This window comes from Stegostoma tigrinum, chromosome 17 (assembly GCF_030684315.1).
Source record: "Stegostoma tigrinum isolate sSteTig4 chromosome 17, sSteTig4.hap1, whole genome shotgun sequence".
Classification (NCBI taxonomy): Eukaryota; Metazoa; Chordata; class Chondrichthyes; order Orectolobiformes; family Stegostomatidae; genus Stegostoma; species Stegostoma tigrinum.
This window is the reverse complement of record NC_081370.1, coordinates 7,149,974-7,171,339: the sequence shown is the minus strand read 5'-3', so window position 1 is coordinate 7,171,339 and position 21,366 is coordinate 7,149,974. Positions and strand designations below refer to the sequence as shown.

General features: G+C 40.8%; 1 protein-coding gene across 7 annotated transcripts in view; it reads left to right on the top strand.

The window, feature by feature from the left end:
- Window positions 1–21,074, top strand: part of LOC125459460 (protein phosphatase 1 regulatory subunit 12A-like) — a 219,353-nt gene extending 198,279 nt beyond the window's left edge. For 4 of the 7 annotated variants that reach the window (XM_059651908.1, XM_059651909.1, XM_059651913.1 and 1 more), the window contains 6 exons: window positions 4,548–4,564; window positions 5,646–5,775; window positions 8,755–8,859; window positions 12,829–12,879; window positions 15,213–15,263; window positions 15,376–21,074. In XM_059651908.1, the coding sequence (XP_059507891.1) occupies window positions 4,548–4,564; window positions 5,646–5,775; window positions 8,755–8,859; window positions 12,829–12,879; window positions 15,213–15,263; window positions 15,376–15,462 (441 nt within the window). In that variant the 3' untranslated portion in view covers window positions 15,463–21,074. The remainder of the gene's footprint in view (window positions 1–4,547; window positions 4,565–5,645; window positions 5,776–8,754; window positions 8,860–12,828; window positions 12,880–15,212; window positions 15,264–15,375) is intronic. The other 3 variants (XM_059651912.1, XM_059651910.1, XM_059651911.1) reach the window with 1 other exon arrangement.
- The last annotated feature ends 292 nt before the right edge of the window (window positions 21,075–21,366 follow it).

Genomic DNA, 21,366 nt, shown 5'->3' with positions numbered 1-21,366 from the left:
CATGACATAGAGACAAGCCCAGACGTCTGCACAAAGTTCTCCTCGCTGATATCTGGGGACTTATGCTAAAATTGCAAGTGCTTTCTCCCAGACTACTCAAGCAACTGTCTGATATAATCATACTCACCAAAATACACCTTACATACAACATCCAAGATGACCTCAATCCTTGCTTTGTCCTGTCCCACCAGCATGACAGACCCATCAGAGATGGCAGCACAGTGATGTCTCGTAAGGGGCAAGCTTCTTGTTTTTTTTTGTTGCTGCTCAGACCTCCAAGGTTTGCGCTTAGCAGTAGCTCCAGCAAGCAAAATCTATGTGTCCGTGTGATAATTGGTGTGTGTGTGGAGCTTCCCATTGGCTGCACAGTTTAGAAAGAATGTTGGGCAGATGAGAATGGCGTCGGGAATTTTCAATGTTGATTCCAGGTCCTGCTAAGTCTCATGGCATCCGCTCAAACATGGGCAAGGAAATCTACTCATTACCTCCTTCCATTTGCAGCTGAGGCAGTCATCTGTACTTAACATCATTTCGAAGAAGTGCTGAATGTCACAAGGCCACAGACTTCACCAAGACTGGTCTTGTAAAACTACTACTGACTAAGCTGGGAAGGTTCTGAAGGCCATAGCTGCAAGACTGAGTCTGCAGCAGTGATGGGGGAAACAGTCAGAGGAAAGAAGCTCCTTGACTTTAGCCTCGCCATTCTACCTGCTATAGATTCATTTGTCTGTAACAGTATTGGCAGGATTAACCAGTGCCAATTCTTGTGCCAAAATTATGCTTTCAAACTGTGGATACCTTCCATTGTTTAGTGTGACACTAACACTGCTAAGTGAGATGGATCTAGACCAGATCTAATAGCTCGGGACTGGGCATAATGTGGGCCCTGACACAGCAGAATTGTCTTTGACCATAATCTGCAACCTCATAGCCAGACATGTCCCCCACTCTATCATTACATCAGTCTGGGAGGCCCGCCTTGGTTCAGTGCACAGTGCAGAAGGGCATGTTAGAAGCAATGCTAAACTCCAAAACATGAGGTGCCAACCTGGTGAAGCTACTACACAGGACTGTTTGTATACCAAAGCAGTATTCATTAGACAGGAACTATGTGATCCCACACAAATGGATGCTCTGCAGTGCTGTCATGTCCAGTCATGGATGCTGTTGGACTGTTAAACTATGAATGGGAAAAGGAAGTGTCATGAGTTACCCTGCACTTGATGAAGGGACAGCCTAAAATTTTAGTGCAAAAGACAAGGCTGTAACATTAACTAGAGGTGCTGAGTAGATGATCAATCTCTGCCACCTCCTCCCAAGGTCTTTGCAGATGATGCTGTATATGTCAGTCTTCAGTCAGTGATTCACAACAAATGATCTTAAGAATTACGTAGCATACTACTTACAGAAAACCTCCCAGCTATACTGCTGAAGACTTGTATTAGGAACTAGAATTATCCCAGTATAACTACAACACTGCTATTTCATAAGTCAGTGTTGCAAATTGTATATTGCCCTCACAATGTGCGTTTTAAAATTTGTTTATGGGATATGATGCACCAACAGATTCAAGAACATCATCTTCTGTGCTGTTATTAGACTGCTGAATGGACCCCTCTAATTTTAAATAATGTTGATCTTACTAACATTGATCCTGGTTTGTGTAACTCCTGCGCAGTTTGTAACCTTATATGCCTCTCTTTGTCTAAGCAGGTGGACTGTAGTGGTTCAGGTAACACCTCACTACCACCTTCTCAAAGGCATCTAAGAATGGGCAATAAATGCTGGCCAGCCAGCAATGCCTGTCTATCACAAAATGAATGAATAAATAAATAAATATCATATGATCCGGATGTCCTGTTTGCTACCATCTGCCTGTACTGCTTGCAAAACAAAACATTTCACTGTATTTAAGTACATGTGACGACAATAAATCAAATCAAACTTATTGTCCATCCCTAATTGTCCAGAGGGCAATAAACAGTAAACCACATTGCTGTGGGCCTGGAGTCACATGAGCCAGATCAGATAAGGACAGCAGATTTCCTTCAAAATTGGAAGGGATTTTAGTGAACTAGAAGGGTTTTTACAACAGTTGACTATGGTAACATGGTCACCAGTAGGCTAGTATTTTTTTAAACTCCAGACTTCTTTTTATCACTGAATTCAAATTTTACTATCTACCATGGCATCAGACCGCATGGCCTAGAATATTAGGCTTTTGGATAATAAGTCCAGTGACTACGCCATTGCCCCACTACCACCTCCAATCACTGCCTTATCAGTCTAATCTCAAACATCAGCAAACTGATGAAAGCTGTCATTGGCTACGCTATCAATTGGCATTTAGTCACTAATTATTTATTTGCCAGTGATCAATTTGGCTTATGCTATTTGGTCCCAGTCATCATTATAGCCATGGTCCAAAAATGAACTGAAGTCCTGGGATTAAGTGAGAGTGACTGCCATTAACATGAATGTGGCAAAGTTCATGTCAGTGGGAATCAGGGAAAACTCTCCACAGACTCAAGAAGGATAGTGGTTGTTGGAGGTCAATCACCCCAGTCCTGGAAAATTGCTATAGCATTTCCTCAGGATAGTGTCATGCATCCATCCATCCACCTTCAGCTGTTGTTTCAATGAATAGTGTGTCATGAGAGCAAATCTGGATGTTCACTAATGATTGCCCAGTATTCAGTTCCTTGTGCAATTCCTCAGATAATGAAGCTACATGTGTCCACATACATTAAGATTTGGACAACATTCAGTCTTGGACTGATAGGTGACAAATAACATTTGTCACACCAATGCCATTTAATGAACATTTCCAAAAGAGATTCTAACCATCTCTTGACATTGAATAAGAAATCCAAGGGTCCCAACCCAAAACGTCAGCTTTCCAGCTCCTCTGATGCTGCCCTTGCCTGCTGTGTTCCTCCAGCTCCACACGCTGTTATTTCTGACTGCAGTTCTTACTGTCTTAGGATGTTGCTGGTCGGAAATTCAGAGGCTTACCATTGATCATAAAAGTTACTAAATGAGTCACATAAATACTCTGTCTACAAAAGCAGATCAGATACTGTGAATTCTTTGGCAAGTAGCTCACTACCTGACTGCTCAAATTCTGTCCTCCACCAAAAACTTACAAAGTTCCACACTATCTAGGAAGAAGTAATTGGCTGGATGGGCACCCCATCCACCATCTTAAATGGTCAACTTCCTCTGACATAGTGGATGTAGGGTGTTCCAACTACAAGATGGACTTCAATTTGTAAGGCTTCATCAGCATCTGTTGCATGTCTTTCAAGCGACACATGCATTCTAACTTGGGACAATATCACTGCACTTTCACTGTTGCTGGTTCAAATCTTGGAACTTCCTTGCTAATGTTACATTGAATGCTAATATCACCACGTGGACTATGTGGTTCCAGAAAGTGGCTCAGTAGGGAGGTCAAAAAATACTGGCCTGACCAATGCACAAATAAAATGGGATTTAGTATATAATTTGTGAGCTGGTTGGCCTTCTTCCTGTGACAGACAATGTTTGATACAGCACCACACAATAGACTTGTGAGGAAAATTATATGTCGTGGTATAAAAGGGACAATGGCAATGCGGATACATATTCGACTGAGGGATAGGAAATGAAGAGTTATGGTCAGTGGCCATATTTCATGCTGGAGGAGGGTTTGTAGTGGAGCTGTCTGGAAGTCAGTACTGAGAGTTGTGCTTTTCCTGTTGATATGAATGATCTAGATCTTGGTGTACAGTGGACACGTTCAAAGTTTGCAAATGACACTAAACTTTGAAGGACAGTGTGGAACTCCAAAAGCTGTCTCAAAATTTATTTCCCTTACTGTGGGTTATTGTATGTCATTCCCCAGCCTGAACCTGATGATACGATGATTGATGTCTCCTACATACTCCTCCACTGACACTTGATCTGCTCGGTCCACCCCCTTAACAAGGGCACTAACTCTGTTCTTTGAAACATCTACAGATGTTGCCTGATCAAATGTATTTCAGACGTTTTCTGGTTTTATTTCAGATTTCAGCATGTACAGTGTTTTACTTTTGTATTGATGCTAAATGGGAATTAATAGAGAGTTAGCACAGTGTAGGATAGGATGGAGGCATTGCTTTTGAATTAGTTAAAGTTTATGGAGGGTATGTGTTTGGCAGAAGTGTTGCCATAATGTAGTCTGAAGGTGAGTCCAACCTTAATGAAAAATTATGTAGTAGGTAGGCCAGATCAGGATATAGATTGGAGATGCTGCAGTCAAGATGAGCAATGTTTTCAATGACCAACCTCGGCCAAGAGTCTTCTGAGAATAATTTGGGAAAGAAATTATTAAAGAACTGGAAATTTATAGCACACCATTAACAGTGAGAGATGCTTAATAAATTTCATAAATTCAAATGTGGGGGGTGGGGACAGGAGTTGTGTGTCCAAATATATGAATTGTATCTTAATCTTAAGTTATCTTTCACACTTTATTTATTTGTGATATTATTTTCACATTGTATTCTGTTTTTCTGTTGCAGATTGATTATCTAAACAGGTAAGGATTCTGTCTCCGTTATTCCTGACAGTGCTATAGCTGAGAGATTCTGTCCTCGCCTAACATCGACAAGATGTTCTGTCTAATTGAGATCACTGGCTCATGTTTCTAACTCCAAGGGCAGATTAACTGTAGAATCCCAGTTGCTGTGTTGGATGAAATCCCCCAGGCTCATCAGAGGACCTGGACTGAACAGCAGTGAGCTGTTGGGGGGCTTCAGCATTGATCAGCTAATGTAGACTGAGTAGTCTTTCACATACTTCATTGTCTTGTAATAGGTTGCTCCAATTGTGTAATTCTCTGTCACATTGGATCATATATTTTACTCTGAGTTTTTCAGGGCCTTTCCAAAGTATCTATTATGGTGAATCTTTGAAGATCTCCATGTTGGTGACCATTAGTCCTTTTGTCACCACTCAATGAGTCGAAGGCCTTGCAGAAATCTTGGTTGAAGACTTGAGTTCTGATGGTTTCTGAGATACTTGGGGGTTTATGCACTGGTTGTTTGAACCCTGATGAGAAATTTAGCTAGCTTAATCACTTTGTTGTGACCAATCTTTATAATAGATGAACTGCAGCATGCTCTGAACGTTGCTCTCATGACTCAAATGTAACAAATAGAGCACCTAAGTCATTAGTGTGACCATGGGCTTGTAAGTTGATTATGTCTGGCACATGTTGTAGGTACTGATAGATAATAGGATTCAGAGGTCATGGAGTAAATGGCGACAAAAGAAGTGATAATATTTTAGAAGGTGCATTTTAATAAGAACTATATAATGAGTTTTGAAGTTTATAGCACCTTATACTTCTGATGCCTGCTATTGTCAAAGTTTAGGACAGTTCAATGGAGATAAAGCAGGAGATTGGCACTAAGTAATGAAGCACGTTTGAAGAGCCAGTAGTGGCATGATTGGCTGAATGGCCATTTCAGCACCTTAACAATTCTTTGATCCTGTTGCACTTTACACCTAATGACTGGATCCTCTGTCAGTGGCCCCAAAGCACACAAATGTTGGTTGAAAAAGTATACTTTGGAATTTGCTGCTTTATTTCTGTCTCTGTTGCCCTTCACTTACAGGGGATATACCACAGGAAGCAATCAAGGACATCTTGCGAACAAAGAGGCGACTTCATATTTGGACACTGGCTTGCAACCTACTCAAATAGATCAAGCAGAGATTGAGACTGATAAAAGAGGCTACAGAAAAGTAAGTACGGAGGTCTAACTAGATCTTCATTTAAGATGTAACGTTTATATCCCTTTATGTTCTTGTCCCTCGCTATCTCTAATATTCTACATCCTAATATATACTCCTAGAACTTTCCTTTCTTCAAACTTGTCTTAAGAGCCTTTAGGAACTGTTCACTTTTAACAAAGATGTTTGAGTTCCCAGTGACTGTCTTCTAGCAATGGCATGGCAAGATTTTGAGTTTCAAGATTTTTACTGTGCTGAGCTAATTAAAAGCGTCATTGATGAAACTTTCCCTAGTAAGCAATTAATTAATCATAGAAAAGATAACCCTTATTAATTGCGTAATCAATAACCTCTCATTGTGAGCATTCATGCTACATTCACATTCTCTACAGTCACTGCTAGCTTCTAGTGGGTTCATAGATTCATATAGCTCCAAAAAGGCCAAATCCACTCTGAATCTCCTACCTGCCATCCAAAAACTCTATGCTCTCATGATTGACCCCACGACCAAGGGAACAGCTCTCTCTATTCACCCTGTCAATCCCCCTCATAAGCTATACACCTCAATTATTTCCCCTCACCCAGTCTTCTCTGCTGTAGAGGAAACAATCCAAGCCTATCTAGTCTCTCCATATAGCTCAATTTCTCCATCCCAGGTAACATCCTGGAGAACGTCCTCTGTACCTCACTCCCCCCATCACATCCTTCTTGTTGTGAGGTGACAGAACTGCACACAGTCCTCCAACTGTGACCTGACCAATGTTCTGTACAACTCCTACATTACCTTCTTGCTCTTATACTCTGTGCCATGACTGATGAAAGCAAGTGACCCATGTGCCTTTTTAACTGTGCTATTCACGTGCTTCACTGACTTTAGCGATCTCGGTTAGTAATTACCCCTGGATCCCTCTGTTCCTCTAAGATACCCAGTTTCCTATCATTCATTAAATACCCTCTCATCTCGTTTCTTCTTCCAAAGTGCACTTATCAGGGTTAAATACCATCTGTCTCTGGTCTGCCCATCTGCCCAACTCATCTTTCTCTTCCTGTAACCTACAAGCATCATCTTCGCTATTAACCACTTTATAATCTTGGTGCATTCTGCAAATTTTTTAACATTCCCCCCCAATATTTTCATCTCTATCATCTGTGTACATTACAAACAATAAGGGCCCCAGTACTGATCCTTCTGGTCCACCGCTGGACGCCAGCTTCCAGTCACTCAAACGCCCTCTACCACTAACCTATGTGTCCTATTACTGAGGCAGTTTCTGCTTCACCTCGCCAAGTTTCCCTGAATTCCACGTGCTTTAACCTCTTCAATCAGTCTCCCATGTGGGACGTTGTCAAAAGCTAAAATCCATTTTATGACATCAACTGAACTTTCCTTATCCATGGACTTAATCACCTTTTCAAAAAATTCTAACAGATTTGTTAGGCTTGAGCTTCCTCTGACAAAGTCGTACTGACTATTCCTAATTAACTCAAGCCTTTCCAAGTGGGTATTAATTTGCTCCTTCAGAACTTTCTCTCGTTTCCCTGCCACTATCAAAATGCATTTCACTCAGTTTTTCAGCGAATTACTGAATGGGCTACCAGCAGTAAGGCACTCTCCAGTAATTCCCTTTCTTAATTTTCCTGAGACAGACATTCCAGATTCTCTTTTTATTTTATTAATTCATGCAATGTGAAGCTGCTGGCAAGGCAGCATTTATTGCACATCCCTAATTGTTTAGAGTCAACCACATTGTTGTGGGTCTGGAGTCACATGTAGGTCAGACAAGGTAAGGATGGCAGTTTCCTTCCCTAAAGGACATCAGTGAACACTGGGATTTTCCTTGGGATGTGTCTCTTTCAGCAGAAAGTCCCTCCTGCATTCTGCCTGAACTCACCTAGCCCTCCATTTCTGTTGACCACTCATGTCCAAGCTTTTATTTCTGTCAGACCTCTCTCTCTCTGACACACCTTTGTTTTTTCCAAAAAAAACCTTAAGAGACTCGAAGCATCTCCACTATTATCCCACTCCTCTTGCACTTGTTTGTGAAATACGGCACGTGGATTCCAATAGCCTTTGATCTCGGCCTCCCCATGGTAACTAATCCTTACAAGTTTGCTGTTGTTGAACAAAAAGCATAGCACATCACAATTTTCCTCATTATTCCACTTCACCTTCAATTGAAGAAACTGTCGAAAGCTTAATCATCTTTTCAAACCTTGTGTTGAGAACACTGCTCTTGTACGTCCTCCCTGTCCTTTTACTCCACCATTTACAGCCATGTGATCAGTCTCTATATCCTGGGCTCTGGAACTGCCCACTGTAAACACCACTGCACCATTGCATTCTCCTCCCTTGGAACTCTGCTTTAAACCCACTTCTGACCATTATTTTGTTCATTCCTTCTAGCTTCTCCCTCTTTAGCTAAACACCCATTTTTGTATGATCATGTTTCTATGAAATGCTTTATTTCTGTTTTAATACTTCCTGCTGACCCAGTATGTTTTCCAACATCAGCTCATTTGACTATATTTTTTTCCCCACAAACTTTTATCTGGTTTTGCTGATCACCTGCCTATACTAGCTGTAATGTTACACTCTGGAACTGTGTCTCTTTATCATTTCATTCCCTATATTACTGCTCTGAATGCACACTTAAGTCATTTTCTTCTGATTACTTCCTCCATTGATATGGTCCTGCACCCTGTGTTTGGAAGCAGATCCAATTTTTTCTGTGCTTTTCCTCTTCTGTCTTCAGGTTGGTGCCTCAAAGGTTGAAAGTTTGACATACTCTTCTCTCTTCCATCATAAATATAATCTTAACCTTAATATAGTATTTACCATTCCAAACTATATTTTGATCCTCACTTGCTCTGCCAGCTCCTGTGCATAATATCTATCCCTAGAGTGCTCCTGATCCCTTATGTGATGCTGTGCTACATTGCTGATCAGAAACGTGGCTTGGAAAACCTCAAGTCTGTCTTTCTATATAACAGCTGTATGAAGAGCTTCAAAGAAAGAATGTCCAGCTTCGAGATCAACTGCAGGAAGTGCAGATGCAGATCGCACAGACAAAGCTGGAGCTAGAGAAGGCCACGCAGGTCAGAAACTGTCCCCTTAGATTGCATTCACCGATAGAATTTAATTGTTAGGTGTCAGTGGGATCAATGCATTGTCAATAAAATCAGGATGAGATTAATGAAGGCTCTCTGATGAAGGGTCTAGGCCCGAAACGTCAGCTTTTGTGCTCCTGAGATGCTGCTTGGCCTGCTGTGTTCATCCAGCTTCACATTTTGTTATCTTGAGATTAATGAATGCTGTGTCTTCGATATATAGCTTCGGAATTGGTAGTGATTGCTTTGCAGCAGCATTTGCAATTTTCTATTAACTGTCAACACACAGTTCTGATAACTTTTGTGTGCTTACATCATGTCCAAGCTCTCCTATTTATTCATGCACAGAAACAGCTTCCTTTTCTGAGCCCAGAATCATGCTGCAATGAGGGAATGTACTTCCTGTTTATGTGCCATGATCACAGAATTACTTTGGAAACATGTGGAATCTCTAAGGCTAAAGAGGTATTTAGATACTGCCAGAACAGATACAGCTGCTGTCCTGGAAATGTTGGGTTTCAGTTTCTTTGATTCTCATTCTGGAGGATGGATTTGACAGCACTTTGATACAAAGTACATGCAGGGAGTTGGCAAGTACAGAGGATGTTCTTAAAAGACACTCTTCATCTTTGTCCTGTATCTATCCTACTCAGCAGAAGTTGCAGTTTATAAAAGCCATGTCGAGTCTACCTTTCTGAAAGAGGAAACCAGCCCAGCAGTCTTTAAGAAAAGGCAACAGGTAGTCACCCCAACATCTTGGGCAAAAAAATAAGAGGCTGGATGTGAGTTTGCTCGCTGAGCTGGAAGGCTGGTTTTCAGACGTTTCGTCACCATTCTAGGTAACATCATCAGTGAGCCTCCGACGAACCTTCGTCGGAGGCTCACTGATGATGTTACCTAGAATGGTGACGAAACGTCTGAAAACTAACCTTCCAGCTCAACGAGCAAACTCACATCCAGAACCTCAACCTGAGCTACAAATCTTCTCAAAACTCGCTAAAATAAGAGGCAGACAGCTCATTCTCTCCACGCTGGGAAGGAAGGTTGGCAAGTTGACAGACCAACAAAACGCCTGCTCCATAGCCATAAAAGTGCTGCAGGCATGCTCAATAGAAGCAGAGTTGGTCTTAAGCCCTTTACCAGGAGAAAGCCCCACTGTATGAAGCTGGCAGTCCATCAGACTGACTAGCTCCTCCTGCAAGCCCAGAGTTGCCAGAACCCCATAATGGGTGCTCTCAGGACTGCAGGCAGGCAGGTCGACAGTGGAGGCTTAATGGATGCTAGAGTGATGTAAGCCAGAAGGGAGCTTTGAGCCGGGACGTATTTAACACATAAGGAGGAGGGAGTTGGGGTTATGGGTTTCAAATTTTATGCAGGTAGGAAGGAAGAGATTCTATTTCCATCAGTGTTACTATTTCCACAGTAACTCTGGATTACACTGTCCCCAGTGTGTAATGGGCACACAGCCCTTTGCCCTGAAGACTTATCTCCTTTATTCAATTTGAAACACTTTTTGAAAACAAGAGGGAGTCCTGCTCTTGCCCACCTGTCCATGTTGATCATGTTATGGATGAGCATAGGATAGATTATTTGTTTACCTGTGGTGGGCAGGCTGCTGATTTTGAGCCCACCCACCATCTATGATGGGGCTGAGCTCAAAAATGGATAGAAAGCTTGTGGGCTGGTCACATACCCTGCATCACGTGGCCCCATGCCAAAAGCACGTACAATGGGATTGAAAGAGAAGTGGATATTGTTGAGAAATCCAACTCAAACGTATCAAAGAGAATACACTGGAATAAAATATGATCCTTGTTCTCCACAAGAGGCTCATCCCTTTAATGTTTAGAGAAATGAGAAGTGACCTCATTCAAACTTCTAAGATTCTGAACATGTTTGGCAGGGTAGATACAGAAGGCCTGGTTTCCTTGTTGGAGAGTTCAGAAAAAGCAGTCCACTGTCTGGGTTTCAGACTAATGTTAGGGAAAATTTATTTCCTCATAGGATTGTGTCAATCTTTGGAATCCTGTATTCCAAACAATACAGAATATTCAGTCATTGAATATTCACAATGGAAACCAAGGAATGTGGAATTGGTTGGAAAAGTAAAGTTTGGGCTAAATTTTTGATCTTATTAGTTGGAAGAGCAGTCTGAAGGGGCTGTCTGATCTATTCCCATCTTGTTTCTTTTTAAACTCTTTTGCTGATCGATGAAGTTGGTGTTGGATTTTCATTTAAGCTGGTGACCGAATGTGCTTTCATGGCGGATGAAGTACAATAAGACATCACAGCTTTGTATGGTCCAAGTATGAACATCCAAAGGAAACAATGGGGGAACAGGTTGGGAACTTAACGATTTATTTAAAATTTTCATTTAGTCACCATTGGTAGCTTGAAACTGGTATGTTTACAGGCTCTGTCTCATGCTTCTAACCTCTTTTGTCTTATAAGTCATGAAGGAAATGACCATTGCAGAAACTTTGTGGGATTGTACAGAATCACAGTACTTCTCACACTCCTTGAAGATATTTGATTAATTAATTTGAACAATCCAGCAGTGTGTTTTATTCAACTCGAAGCAGTGCTGCATGTCTGTTACATTTTCTGAGGTGCAGTCCAGGCATGATATGTTGGTACCATCAGTCAAGGATCACAAAGTGTCCGTGGTTGCCCTCAGTCTAGTCGTCCAGCTATCTCGAAGCAGTTGCCCTGGATCCATTTGCCAGACTAGACAGGTCTAAACCACTGAAGTGATAACAAAATATTGTAGCTGTTAGAAATATAAAATAAACCAATACGCAGCATGTGTGGACAGAGAAATCAGTAAAGGTTTTTGACAGTTTGTCAAAGTAGTGATGAACTCAAGTCTGATCAAAGGTAAGTGACTGAAACACTGACACTGTTTTTCTCTTTGTGAATGGTGCCTAGCTTGCTGAGTATTTCCAATTTTTTTTATTATCTTTGAAACAAGGATAGGCCTGCAGTGATTCATCCTGCCAATTTCCAGGCCATTTTAGCATCTACCAACATGACATTGTTGTGATCACATGGTGCTGACATGTTAATGAATGAAATATTTTCCTTTTCACAAACTATGGTGCCATTGAAAAGACATGGGTGGAATCCTTGCATTTTTGAGAATCTACCACTTTAGAAGAAAGAAACAGAAATCTTTCAGGTACAGCCATAATTCAGTTGATAAAATCCTCACCTCTGAACCAAAGGGTTATTAGTTCAAGTTCCAGTCCAGTGACTTGAGCACATTCTAGGTTGCCACTTCCTTGTCGTGTTGCACTTTTAATGGTGCAATCTTTTGGAGGGTTCATTAAACACACGCCCGGCCCATCAACTCAAGGCAGACGTACAAGATGCCTTAGTACCTTTGCACAAGAATGGACCAGTTCTCCTTATTGTCTTTGACAGTATTTGGCTTTTAAATAAATTGTTGAAGTAAGACAGTTTGGTCACCAATTGCTTTGTGACAGCTTGGTGCAAAGTGGTTGTCATGTTGTCCACGAGGTAGGAGTTACTATGCTTTTGAGCTACTTAATGACTTGGGATGACCTGTGGTTATGAAAGGCACTAAATAGAAGGCTTTTTTTTTAGGACTTTCTGTAAACGTTCATCCTCCTTCAAAAAAGTTATGAAGGCAAACAAAACCTCATTCACATGTTGGATACACCAGGCTCTTTGCTTGTAGGTAGATGTCACCCATGATGAGAAGCAAATGGCATGATGCTAGAAGATAGTGACAGGAAGCAGCTATGGCACACTAAGCTGGTGAAGGATTTTGCCATTGATATTCTCCCTTGGGTTAAATTTTACTATCCAGAATATTATAAAACTAAAAATAAAATCAAACGAACACATTCTGTCCTCACTACTTAGAATGTATTATGTAGACTTAGCACTTACACTGATGTTTTTTGATCTGCCATTTATTTGTTGGGTTTACAGATGCAAGAAAGATTCGCAGACAGAACTGCCCACTTGGAGATGGAGAAGAAAGTGAGTAGAGGACACTCAAAGTAATGCTGGAAATGGCTGCAGAACACCTGGAATTATGAGAATGGGTACAGGGTGATGGCTGATATTGGCAATTAGTAATTCTGAGAGCATTATAAATTAAGACTTGACGCTGGATATGTGAATGAAGAAATAAGAACAAAATCGAAAATGCCAGAAATGCTCATCAGATCAGTGTCTATTGAGACAAACAATTAACATTCAGATAAGTGACTTTGTTAGAACTGTTAGCTGAGTTGTCTCTGAATTCACTTCCAATCCACATCAGAAACTGATCATAGAATCCCCACAGTGCAGATGGAAGCCATTTGGCCCATTGAGTCTTCAAAGAGAATCCCACCCTCCCCCATAACCTTGCATCAACCATGCCTAATCCACCTATCCTGTACGTCCCTTGCCACTGGGCAATTTAAAATAATCAATCTAACCTGCACACCGTTAGATTGTGGGAGGAATATGGAGGATATCAGTGTAGACATAGGGAGAACGTGCACACTCCCTACAGAGTTGCCCAAGGCTGGAATTGAACCCAGGTCCCTGGCGCTGTGAGGTAGCAGTGCTAACCACTGAGCCACCATGCCACCCATTCTCAAGCAAAAATATTCCATGTAAACCAGCTATAATAACCACTGTGCCTACATGAGCAGATCAGAGAGCAGGAATCATGCAGCGAGTGCCTAAAGTCTGTCTACCATCTACAAGGCACAATTCAGAAGGTTGATGAGTGCACCTCCAAAATACTCAAAGTTTAATATCATTCAGGACAAAGCTTGGCACCACAAACACAAACTTTCCATCTCTCTACCACTGATAGTCAGTGGCACCAATGTGTACTAACAACAACATGCACTGCAGAAATTCACTAAGGGTCCTGAGACAAACCCACTAATGGTACTGTCTAGAAGGACAAGGTTAGCAGATAGGTTGAAACGCCACCACCTGCAAGTTTTCCTCCAGGCCTCACAAAGGATCGTGAGTCTTTTGAAGTCTCTTTCCCAGAGAATAGCGGAGGTGAGTCATTGATTAGTTTTAAAGCAGTGGTAAGTAGATTTTGGACTAATGAGAGAGTTAAGGTTATTAAAGTCAGCAGGGATGTGAAGTTGACACCACACTGAAATCAGCCATGATTTTCTTGAACGCAGGGCAGCCTTGAGGGGCCAAATGACTTGTTCCAGCCCAGAATTCATATGCTTATATCTTGTTGGAGGATTGCAGATTTTTTTAGATTAGCAAGATATGATGGGTGGTGTACCTCATTCTCATCTGCGGAAATCATTTGGGCAAATTACTGTAAGCTGGGATTTTGGTAAACTGAAAGGAAATGTAGAAGTATGCAGCCAGGTAAGAAGGTTGGTGACGAATGTAGGTTGCCATGCAGAAGTACCAAGTGGAATACTTTGAGTGAATAAATATACTCTAAGAGACGTCCTGAGAGCAGAGAAACAGGGTAAATTAGAGATGTTGATCCTTAAATGTTGGAGAACAAGCAAAAAAGGTAAATAAAAACAAGAAATAGGATTTAGTATTTATGTCTATGTGCTAATTAACCTGTTCAGTGATGTTATTACACACCTCTAGAGCAGATGGGTCTTGAATTCAGGCCTCTTGGTCCAGAAGTGGGGGCACGATCATTGTACCACAAGAACACTTCTTTAGCATTTATCAATATATACATATAAAGAATCTAAATATCAAAGCAAGGAATTGATGCTGAATTTATACAAGAAATTGAGTAAGGCCGTGGTTAAATGTCAAATGTACAGTGCTGAGCAATCTAGGAGCAATCCCAGATAGGAGTCAAAGAAAAGGTACAACAAAGATTTACCAAAAGTGTGCGTGTATGCGCGCACATGCAAAAGTGAGTGAGAGAGAGAACGAGGGGGTGTTTAGGGAGGAAATGACAATTTTCTGCTTTTTCAGTGGCAGACATGTTAAGGTGGATCATGTTCACCTTTGACCCACCATCCTGAAAACCTTTAAGAGGGTGAATCATGATTTTCATTGGTCGGTGCAGATAGTCTTAGACAAAGAGTCATCATACAGAGTTGTTAGAAATTTGTAGTTGCTTACCACAGTTGTCTGTAAAGGCGAAACTGGCAGGCAAGTTAAAAGGAAATCAGATAAATATTTGTAGTAACAAATGTGTAAGATTTATGGTGCATGGGCATTGGGAGTGCCGTTGCAATAGAGATTTATGTTTGAAGAGCAAGTAGCACACAAGACTGCAATGGGCTGGAAAGGCTTTATTTGTATAAGACTGCGTATTGGCTCCATGCTTTTCATGCCTCTGCATTGATTCAGACTTCTTTTAACAGGAACGGAAGGCTTTAGAAAGAAGAATCTCAGAACTTGAGGAGGAATTGAAGGTTTAAAGCTTTTTCTCCCCTCCCTATTGCAAATTTATTCTGAAGCAAATGGCTCTTTTTAATGATCAATACCCTAAACATGAGTCTTTTCTTTCTTGAAATACTATATCAGGTTTTAACAGATTTGAGAGCTGACAATCAAAGACTGAAAGATGAAAATGGTGCACTGATTCGTGTCATCAGCAAACTTTCGAAGTAGTTGGCGTTCACTTCAACACTTGCACAAAGCTTTCTGGAGTGATGGGACGTACTCTGCTGTTCTCTATGTCTAGACGCTTGCTTCACCTTCTTTACTTGGAGGGAATGCTAATCATGCCACGCCTATTGCTGTTACAGCAGCACCTGAACTACTGCCCCCAGATAGTTTTGAAAGGCATGTTCAATGAAGCCTATTACCGATGCTCATAACTGGTACATGTATTGACACGCTGCTGAGGAACAGTGAGGAATGATTATAATGGGAGTCCATGATAAATACAACTGTCCCACTCAGCACACAAGACCAATCTACGCTCATGTGACTTTGTTGATGAGATTACAAAACAGGCGCTTTGCTTTGCTCATTGTTTGTGAGCAGTTGAAGAAATAAATGCTTCATTGATCGGATTCAGAGCAAGGCAGATCTGCTTGACTGACACTTTGTTTCGTGTTGTTTTATAAGGGAATGGAACAGAACAAGACTTAAAGCCATGTTTTAAAAAATTCCTCCAGTATTTTTTGGATCTTCCACAAAGATCCCATTCATCAAAAGATTCATCTTAACTAAAGATTCCTACTGAACGCACACAACTTAATCTTCCTGGCATGCATGGTTGCGCGTTGATGAAATAGTCTGCAGAAGCGAACAAGATGTTAACTGAGAAGAGGCGGTTAAGACACCCTCACCCACTTGTCAAGTGCCCTTTACCTATCAAAAGTATGACGCACTTAGATTTGTGATCCCATCTATTTGATCATTAGCCCTGCTGACTTCAGGAGAAGCAGCAAAGAAAGAAGCGAGATGAGGTGATAGCCTTTGAGGGTTACTTTTCAACATGAGGGGTTGAACCCAGGCAACGTACGCAATCGAGTGCAGTCTAAAAATAGCTTGAACATTAAAGTCATTGTTTAGACTCTGCTATGTGGGTTTTAAACTGCAATAGCATAAGAGCAGCAACGGTTGAAGGAATCATCCTAACATGGAGAGATTGCGAGAGAAGTGATACTATCACTGGAGCAGTAAGTGCTGCTGCTGCTAATTGTCAAGGCTTGCCATATTTTTTGAGAGCAACGTAGGAAGGGTAAAAGGCTGCACCTACATCAGTGCAGGTGAACGTTTCTCCATGCAAGAGCTCAGAGTTTGAATTGCACTATATTTTTCTGCCTACTCTCCAGTTGGTTTTAATCCGTCCCCATTCCTAAAACAAAAAAACTGCCCCCAATTTTAAAATCTCTCTTCTGCCCCTCTCTTGCCAAAAATAAATCTTCCCAGGTTTTTCCTGTATCCTGTACCAAAATATAAGCAGTTCTAAACAATCAGCACTTTCCACTTGCTTTGCCAAAAGAAACACAGAATGAGCAATATAAACAAAGCAGTCAGAATGTAAAGTATCGTGGTACCAAAGAAGTATGTGTGTTTACAACAGATAGTGTATATTTTGCAGATCCTTTTATAATACAGCCTTCCATACTGGTGCTAATTAAAAAGCCCTGATTTGTGGTGCTCTTGAAGAACAAATGTCTACAGTTTGAACTCTTGCATTGCTCCACTTGTAGGACAGGGTAGGTTTCCATAACCATTTCCACTTCCCTCAGAAACCTCTCAAATTTCTGTGGTTATTATTGAAGGCATAAGATAATAAAAGCATTAATGGGGTAATTAGCTCGTTAATCTGCTTTTGGTGTTGACCAAAGAAAGAATGCTAATCAAGGCACCAAAGAGAAGTATACTGCTCCTCTTTGAATGAATCTGGGATTTTGATCTCCACCAATCCACCAGAATAGAAGACTACGTACATGGGTCATCATTTCATGTCCAAGATTGCTCCTTGTCACTGCAGTAGTCCCTCACTACTGTACTAGGCTGCCAGCCCACATTCTGAAGTCCTGGAGTGGGCCTTCAATCCTAGGCTTCCAGATTTGGGCAACAATGCGTCTGATTGAATGAAAGTAGAAAAACGTAAGCAAAAGACTTTTTTTATCTGAAACGTGCAACTATCTGTCATACAAGTATGGTGGCCTGTCACCCATATTAGTTTCTTCCTTCCACTAGGTGGTTTTCCTTAATACTGGTGTCAGCCTTATTCCTGCCAAAAAATTACAACCTGACTGGTGCAGTGATTTGATGGAAATGGTCATGCAGTTCAATCTAAAGATTGATATTAAGTCTGATTAAGAATATTGTTTCCTAAATAATTCCTTTTGAAGATGCATAAGCCACAGTTACGTCATTACTAAACCCTAGATGCATTGCTCAGCTAGTAAATCATTTTAGTAAGTTAGCACAAGGGTTCCTGAGAACAAATGTTTAGATGCTTGCTGTTACTCTATGCACTTTTAAAACCTGAAAACTTAATTTGCAGTCACCTCACATTCCCCTCAACTGAATGGGACATTCCATGGTCTCTTTCTGATGAGTATCCAAACAAGTACTTGCTTCTAGGCTGAGGAATTGCAAACAGCACAGGAACCAACTGATCTGAAATGTAGTGACCCAGCAATATTGTGACAGTTCTGTGAACTTGTCAATTTGCTAGGTGTCTCGAAAGTAAATTATTATCCCTTTGTTTTGGAAGACTGAGCATTGCTGCCTCAAGAAAATACCAGTACATTTCCATGATCCAAATGCTGACAATTGTCCACTCAAGCCTTGTGGATTTCCATAAAGTCACCTACAACATGTTGTTATCCTTTGTCTGTTCCTTGGTTGGTGATCTCACAGAAAGATGGAATGTTCGTTGTGTTCCTGATATACTGACAGATTTCAGTGGCAAGAGATTAGGGTCACATACAATACAATACAATACAATACAGCACAGAAATTTCAACCCACCAAGCCTACATTGATTCCTAAACCTTACTTACGCCCACTACCTATTGCCCATGTGCAGTTTCTGTCCTCCTATTCACTTCCCATTCACGTGTCTGTCAAGATACAACTAAAATGTCACTAATATGCCTGCTTCGACCACCTCCATTGGCAGTGTGTTCCAGGCACCCATCACCCTCTTTGTGAAAACTTTTCCCTGCGCTTTTTTCCTAAACTTACCCCTTCTCACCTCGAATCTGTGCTCTCTCGTAGTTGACCATTCCATCCTGGGATAAAGCTGCTGACCATCCTACCCATCTATGCTTCTCATATTTTTCAGACCTCTTTCAGGTCACCCTTCAGCCTCCACCTTTCTAGTGAAAACAATCCAAGTTTATCCAACCTCTCCTCATATCTAAAACCCTCCAGACCAGGCAGCATTCTGGTAAACCTTCTCTGCACCCAGAACTGCGAGATCCAACGTTGAGGAGGTCTTTAGGTTAGTACAGCAAGTTACTTCTTTTCAACATGTACACTTATACATATTAAGATCAAAAAGAATTGGAACAGCCAGAATCTGTAAAGTTACATTCAGGAAGTAGTTCAGTGAAAGATAGAATGGATGATTATTGTGTGGCACATCTAGGAACAGCAGAGGGGAATTGAACCACTCAATATCTCAGCTTTTTTTGAGTCCATATGAAGGAGCAAATTCCAGAGTTAGTTTATGATGGTTTAAGCACATCAGTTACATTAGCAATGATCTTGCTGGTCTTCTATTTATTCTGGTGAGAGGATGACTGCACTTATGTACTTGCCAATTATTGAAATGAAACAGCAAAAATTTCAGTTAGGGTGCTCTGCAAGAATGAAATGCCTAAGAATGAGAAGAAAGTATTTATTCCCACATCTGTTCATGCATACCTCTTGGTGCTTACTTCTTTATAGCTATTGTCCTCTTGAAGTTGAAAGCAGAGTATAGGTTTGTATATTTAGGAAAAGGGAGTAGGAATGGGGCAGGGGCTTCCTTCATGCTGTGTACCCAATGGGTGAACACAGTGCACGTGCTCGATCACTTGTGCAATAATGCTGAGTTTGATCTTTTATGCAATAATGTATAAGTTACTTTTCTATATGCTTGCCAACAAATTGCACAATGTCTTATTGTATAAAAGTCACAGATGTATTTGAAATGAGTTCTATATATTTCACCTTCCTTTCAAATGTAAACTTTATATTCTTGTACATTTGTATGTTAATATTTAAAAGAAAATTGTTGCTCACCAATTCACACCAACCACTGGTTAAAATTTGATTTGCTCTTGGTAAATATGAAGTGAGACAAGCTTCAGCTATAATGTGTCGTCGTGATTTCTTCTGTTTCCCAGAGCTGTTGTGCTTTCTGGCTTTGCCGTCAGATTTGTTTTGATTCACCCTTCAGTTTTGCACACAGCCTTCACTCTCAGGCATCTGAATTCTCTTGCTCAATTCTTGTTAAGACACAGTGTCACTGTCTTCACCAGAATTCCCCCTCAGAACTGGGTCTCCGTTTAGGATTTAGGCCTTCCTTCCAGTTCTAACTTTCATTCATAGAGTTCCTCTGAGAAAAAGTGTTTTGAATTTCCAGTTTATGCTGAACACTAAAATTTAATGTATAATAGTACTTCTTTCTTATTAGCACAACCAAAAACATGCTGCAAAAACATAGTTTACATTGTCATTTTAAGAGAACATTCAGTTCTCCCAGGACCTCTCCAAGATGATTTTTAAGTCTCACAGAGATTCTTCCTGTACTGCAGGCTGTACAAATCTTCCTATGATCTCCCACCTGCATTGCGATGAGATGCATTGCCTTGCTGCATCTCCCAGATCCTCTCAGACTAGCTTTGAGAGTTTCCAGGGTTAATTTAGACTCTTCCTCTTAGCCTGTCTCCATGGCAGTATGAAATAAATGGGCCTTGCATCCTGGTGGAAATGCTGATTAGCTATCCTTGAGACTTGAACTTTTTTTTGCAGTAAATGGACAGCTTAGAGCACAGATGTTTATAACCTGACTTTCTTCACACTTTTCAGGGACTTTGGAGACTAATTTTGTCCACTCTTTGTACACAATCTGTGGTCATTGTCTCTCAGTGTAAGCACCTTGCCCCTTCTTCTCAGTAAAAGATCTGGGCCCTGTTTAATCTCTCACATTCAAACCATCCAGGCTTCCTGTCAGGCAGACACCAGATTGATTCAGTTAACCCAGTCAATTTATTTTGAAGAGAAGAGACAGTCCAAAAACCATAATCTTATAATTCTAACACAGGGCATTGCCTCTGAGATGGCTGGTATGAAAAGTAGATATGTCAGAAGTCTTTATTGTGAGAGGGGAGAAGGTCGCACTTTCAAAAAAAAAAGTTAATTATGGTATTGTTGAGAAATTATCTTGTGTTTTTCTAGGAATAGATAATATTGATATTGGGTGTAAAAGTGAAAATATATTTAGATCTCAGCACTGCCATCCCTCATATTGATGAGCACAATATGCACCAAAAATAAAAATATATATTTTACAAAAAAAATGGAACAGACTTATGTCATGTCCTACTGCCTGTCTTGCTGCTCCTACACCCTCTCCCCCGTCTGTACTTTGAATTTACATTTTTCTAGTTTCATATCTGAAGGGATATTTGCAGTACAGGATTCATTGTTAACAAGCATGTCCTTTAGGGATCCTATGCTGTTATCGAGTGGAGTCCACCTAGAATATAGGAAAGGTGTTGATTTGCTTGACGGAAGCAAGATGTGTGGGTTCTTCCTAAGACTGGTAAGTTACATGGCACTGTGCATTGTGGAATGCTGTAGCACATTTTTAAAGACAGTTTGAATGGTTTGTTGACTTAATTATTGCATTCCATGATTGGGTGACATCAAAATGCTTCCTATAATCCAGATTTTAATCCAGCTCATATTAAAGAGTGGATTTGGCCTCAGAGCTTGTGTGGTCTCAATTCAACTCCATGCTGATGCTGTAAAATACTAACTTGTTCATGTGAACCATCTCACTCGGAAGCTATAACGAGGTTGGGTAAAAGAAGCAAATACGTCACTGGC